At 42.1% G+C, this 3,443-nt stretch overlaps 1 protein-coding gene across 1 annotated transcript; it reads right to left on the reverse strand.

The window, feature by feature from the left end:
- Positions 1-335: 335 nt before the first annotated feature.
- On the reverse strand, positions 336-3,138 carry LOC135476917 (flavin-containing monooxygenase 5-like). The gene is made up of 4 exons (XM_064757063.1): positions 2,574-3,138; positions 1,935-2,178; positions 1,373-1,725; positions 336-817 (listed from the first exon to the last, which is right to left on the reverse strand). The coding sequence occupies exons 1-4, from the start codon at positions 3,136-3,138 to the stop codon at positions 336-338; spliced, it is 1,644 nt and encodes a 547-aa protein (XP_064613133.1).
- Positions 3,139-3,443: the final 305 nt, after the last annotated feature.

Here is a 3,443-nt window from a genome sequence, read left to right on the forward strand (position 1 = left end):
TTGTTATATTCCCATCAACACGGCCAATTGATTTTCGAAAATGGCGTTCAAACTTTGAGGTCACTATTCTCTCATCTAAAAATGCCATGAAAAGGAAAACAGGTGAAATTTGCTTCCTTCCCTTGACGTTGAACATAACGTCGCTATGGTCATATTAATTGTTCGAAATAAAGATATGACTAATCTGCTTTCAATATAAGTTACGATTCACTTTTAAGCACTATTATATCAATCTACCATTGAGCTAAGATCTCCATTTGCTTTTGGATATGAAAGCATGTGACTCTCTAAAAAGAATATAAAAAAGCAAATATCTATTCACTTGTATGTGAATTCTATAGGCATGACAGGAAGAAAACAAATAATAACACTTTTAATAGGTTAACTACCGTAGATTTGTCTACTGGCACGGACAGTTTCTCGGTCTTGCCAGTGAAAAGGCTCATAGAGCTGTGCTGAGATACAGTTAACCTCTTTGGCGCTGGAGGTACTTTTCTTGTCGTCAAAGGAGCGCTACAGTTAAAATAAGCGTTTTCTATGCAATCTTTGGCTCCATCCCATCGGTGCGACCCAAAAAGTCTGTACTGTGCCGGAACACATGGACCAAACAGGCAACGAAATGCAAATTTTGGGTCAGTCTGAGCCATCTGCCAAAAGTTTGGTCGGACTCCAATTTGGTCTGCGATCTCGTCCATATAAGGCACCCACATGGTTTCAAGCGCATGGCGCTGTGTATGTAAATATTCCTTCTCTATTTTCCTAGCTTTTTGGAAAATGTCTTCCAGCATTACCTCCCTTGGTGGCAGCCGACACTCACCTGTTGATGAGAAAACATAAGTTAATATGCAAAGAAATTAAGGTCCTGTCACATTGTGAGTATGATTTTAACAAAGAATTCCATCTTTCGATTTTCAAACTTCAGATAAATCTGATTTTCTCATCGATCTATATGTACGGATGATATGTGAATAAGCTTGTGGAATGACTTTGTTCTAGAATTATGCTGGCGACTCAATTTTGCAGCTTTAGCCAAACTTAAATTGCAACTAAGGTGATGTATAGAATATGAAAAGAACATCATATAATAATAATTACAACTGACAGAATGTATGTAAACTGTAAACTTAGTGTGTGCTTCTTCTAACGGATTTAATTCGGTTACACGACACTGCTTCCGACACTACACGAGCAAGCTATTCATTGTACTAGACCTTCGCATATATTACTGGTAGAGACCCAAGCTGTATAATCTAACTGACAACATGAAATAACTGTAAAGCTGTTCAATTTGCCATTCTATGTTGGAGCTAAAAACAAAAAGCATAACGCATATGTAGTCTGTGTCATGAATGTCGGGTGCTGTTTATCTTACCTTTGATTACCTTACAAAACCATCTTGACTGGATCTCCGACAATGGCATTACGGCACCGACAGCTTGGACTAGGCCAATGACTCCTAGGCTTGGGTGAGCCAGGTGAGGCGGGAAGACGTACTTGTACAGGCGAGTCCTGTTCTCCTTGATAGTGAGAATGGACTGGTCCAGGAACGGACATTCATAGCGGTAGCCTGTGGCATAGACTATCACGTCAATATCCGCACACGTGTTATCCTCGAAGTACACGGTATTCTCCGTCATGTGGGAGACGTTGCATTTTACTTTCACTTTTCCTTTCATGATCTGCTGAGGTAGTTCATCGTTGATGGTTGGATGGGCCTCGAGACCTCTGAAAACGAACCGATCGTAACTTTGGGTTAAAATATAAAGTTATCTGTATTATTATGAAACCTTTTAAACTATATATAAAATGGCTAGAAAACTGTCCGAGTTCTAAACAGAACGAACGGAACATAATTTGCTTACAAACGAACAAAACATTGCAAAACTTACTCATACAGACGATGTTTGATATAAGCGTATTGTGATTTGTCCTACCGATGAAGCGGCTTCAGTCCATACACCTCATGATCACAACGAAAGTTTGCCATTTTCTCCACCATGGCCTGCATTGCTCGTCTGCCCATTTTGAACACCCCTCTGCTGTTAGCCAGTATGTCGTTAGGAAGACCCCAGATGCCCATCCTGCTGACCACCCAGGCACCCCGGCGGGTACTGAGAAAAACCTGGGATGCGGTTGATGCGGCATCTACGGCAATGTCCACTGCTGAGTTTCCAATACCTGCACGACAAGATTGTCAAACGTTCATATGAACTAGAATATTACATGATTTGTGCTATCATTTTTCTTCTTTCCTTATTCTGTCCAAGATCTGTACACAACTGCCCTTCAACCCACGAACTGCGCCGATTTATGAAACGCCTTCAAAGTTTTGTGAATTTCGTGAAAGGCTAGGAGAAAGCCGACTCTAAAAACCCCTTCATCAGGATGTACACCGTGAAAGGGCTCTAATTTTAGTTCGTCCAGGCATAGTTATAGCAAGGCCAATGCATTTAGCAATACTGCAAAAAATGATCAGACGTCATGACGTCAGACTAGCGTGCTCTGATAATGTCACAGTGTAGCTTACATAACATTTTCTTTGATTTCAAGGCAATAATCGAGAACCAGCTTACCGATAACCAAGACTCTCTTATTTCTGAAGCAATCCGGCGTTCGGTATTGTTGGGAATGAAATGAATGCCCAGCAAAAACTTCCTGTCCTTTAAAAGAGGGCATGTGTGGGATATGATGGTGGCCTGTACAGACCATAACACCGTCAAATAGTTCTTCTTTAGATTCATTGTCATTGGTGAACTGCACTGTCCAGCGTCCGGTAGTGTCATAATCGGGAGATTTGCTAATGTTCTTTACCGGTGTGTTGAATCGTATGTACGGGAGGAGTTTAAAATGATCCACGTACATTCTGAGGTACTCAAGCAGCATGTGGTGTGGAATGAAGGGCGGAAATTCCACCGGCATTGGAAAGTCGCTGTAAGCCATCATCTCTTTGCTCGTATTGATCACACACGATTTGTAGACGCTCGCCCTCCCTTCTTCCACACTGTCGTTGTAATACCAAATTCCGCCGATGTCTGAATACCTCTCGAAACACACTGGCACAAAACCTTCCTCTAGACAGGTCTTGATTGCTGTTAACCCACTGCTCCCTCCCCCGATAATTGCAATTCTCTTAGCCATCCTGTCACTGGATGGTGATCCCTGGCAAATCAAAATTCACCTAGAACCTTTTGTGCAGAAAGATTTCAGCCTGTGGAATTCTGAAGAGCGTTGGTTTTAGTCTCTCACTAGCGCTTCTAGTGGGCCTTCTCTCAGTCTGGTCACGGTGCTTGTCCACCGTGAGTGTGTGAAGTGAACTGAACCGGTCCTCTTATATATATGTATTCACTCATACATCACACGAAAACTCTCCCACGCAGGGATATTGCGTTTCAGTTGGATGGAGATCGCATGTCACTCAAGCAATCCCAACATGGCTTTTGACT

The sequence above is a fragment of the Liolophura sinensis genome, chromosome 10, assembly GCF_032854445.1.
Source record: "Liolophura sinensis isolate JHLJ2023 chromosome 10, CUHK_Ljap_v2, whole genome shotgun sequence".
Lineage (NCBI taxonomy): Eukaryota > Metazoa > Mollusca > Polyplacophora > Chitonida > Chitonidae > Liolophura > Liolophura sinensis.

Excerpts from the sequence above, each read along its gene's own strand:
- LOC135476917 (XM_064757063.1), bottom strand. The coding sequence starts at position 3,138 with ATGGCTAAGAGAATTGCAATTATCGGGGGAGGGAGCAGTGGGTTAACA. Across the intron at positions 2,179-2,573 it reads TAAGAGAGTCTTGGTTATCG|GTATTGGAAACTCAGCAGTG; the intron begins GTAAGCTGGTTC and ends CTTGTCGTGCAG. Across the intron at positions 818-1,372 it reads GTTTTGTAAGGTAATCAAAG|GTGAGTGTCGGCTGCCACCA; the intron begins GTAAGATAAACA and ends TCTCATCAACAG.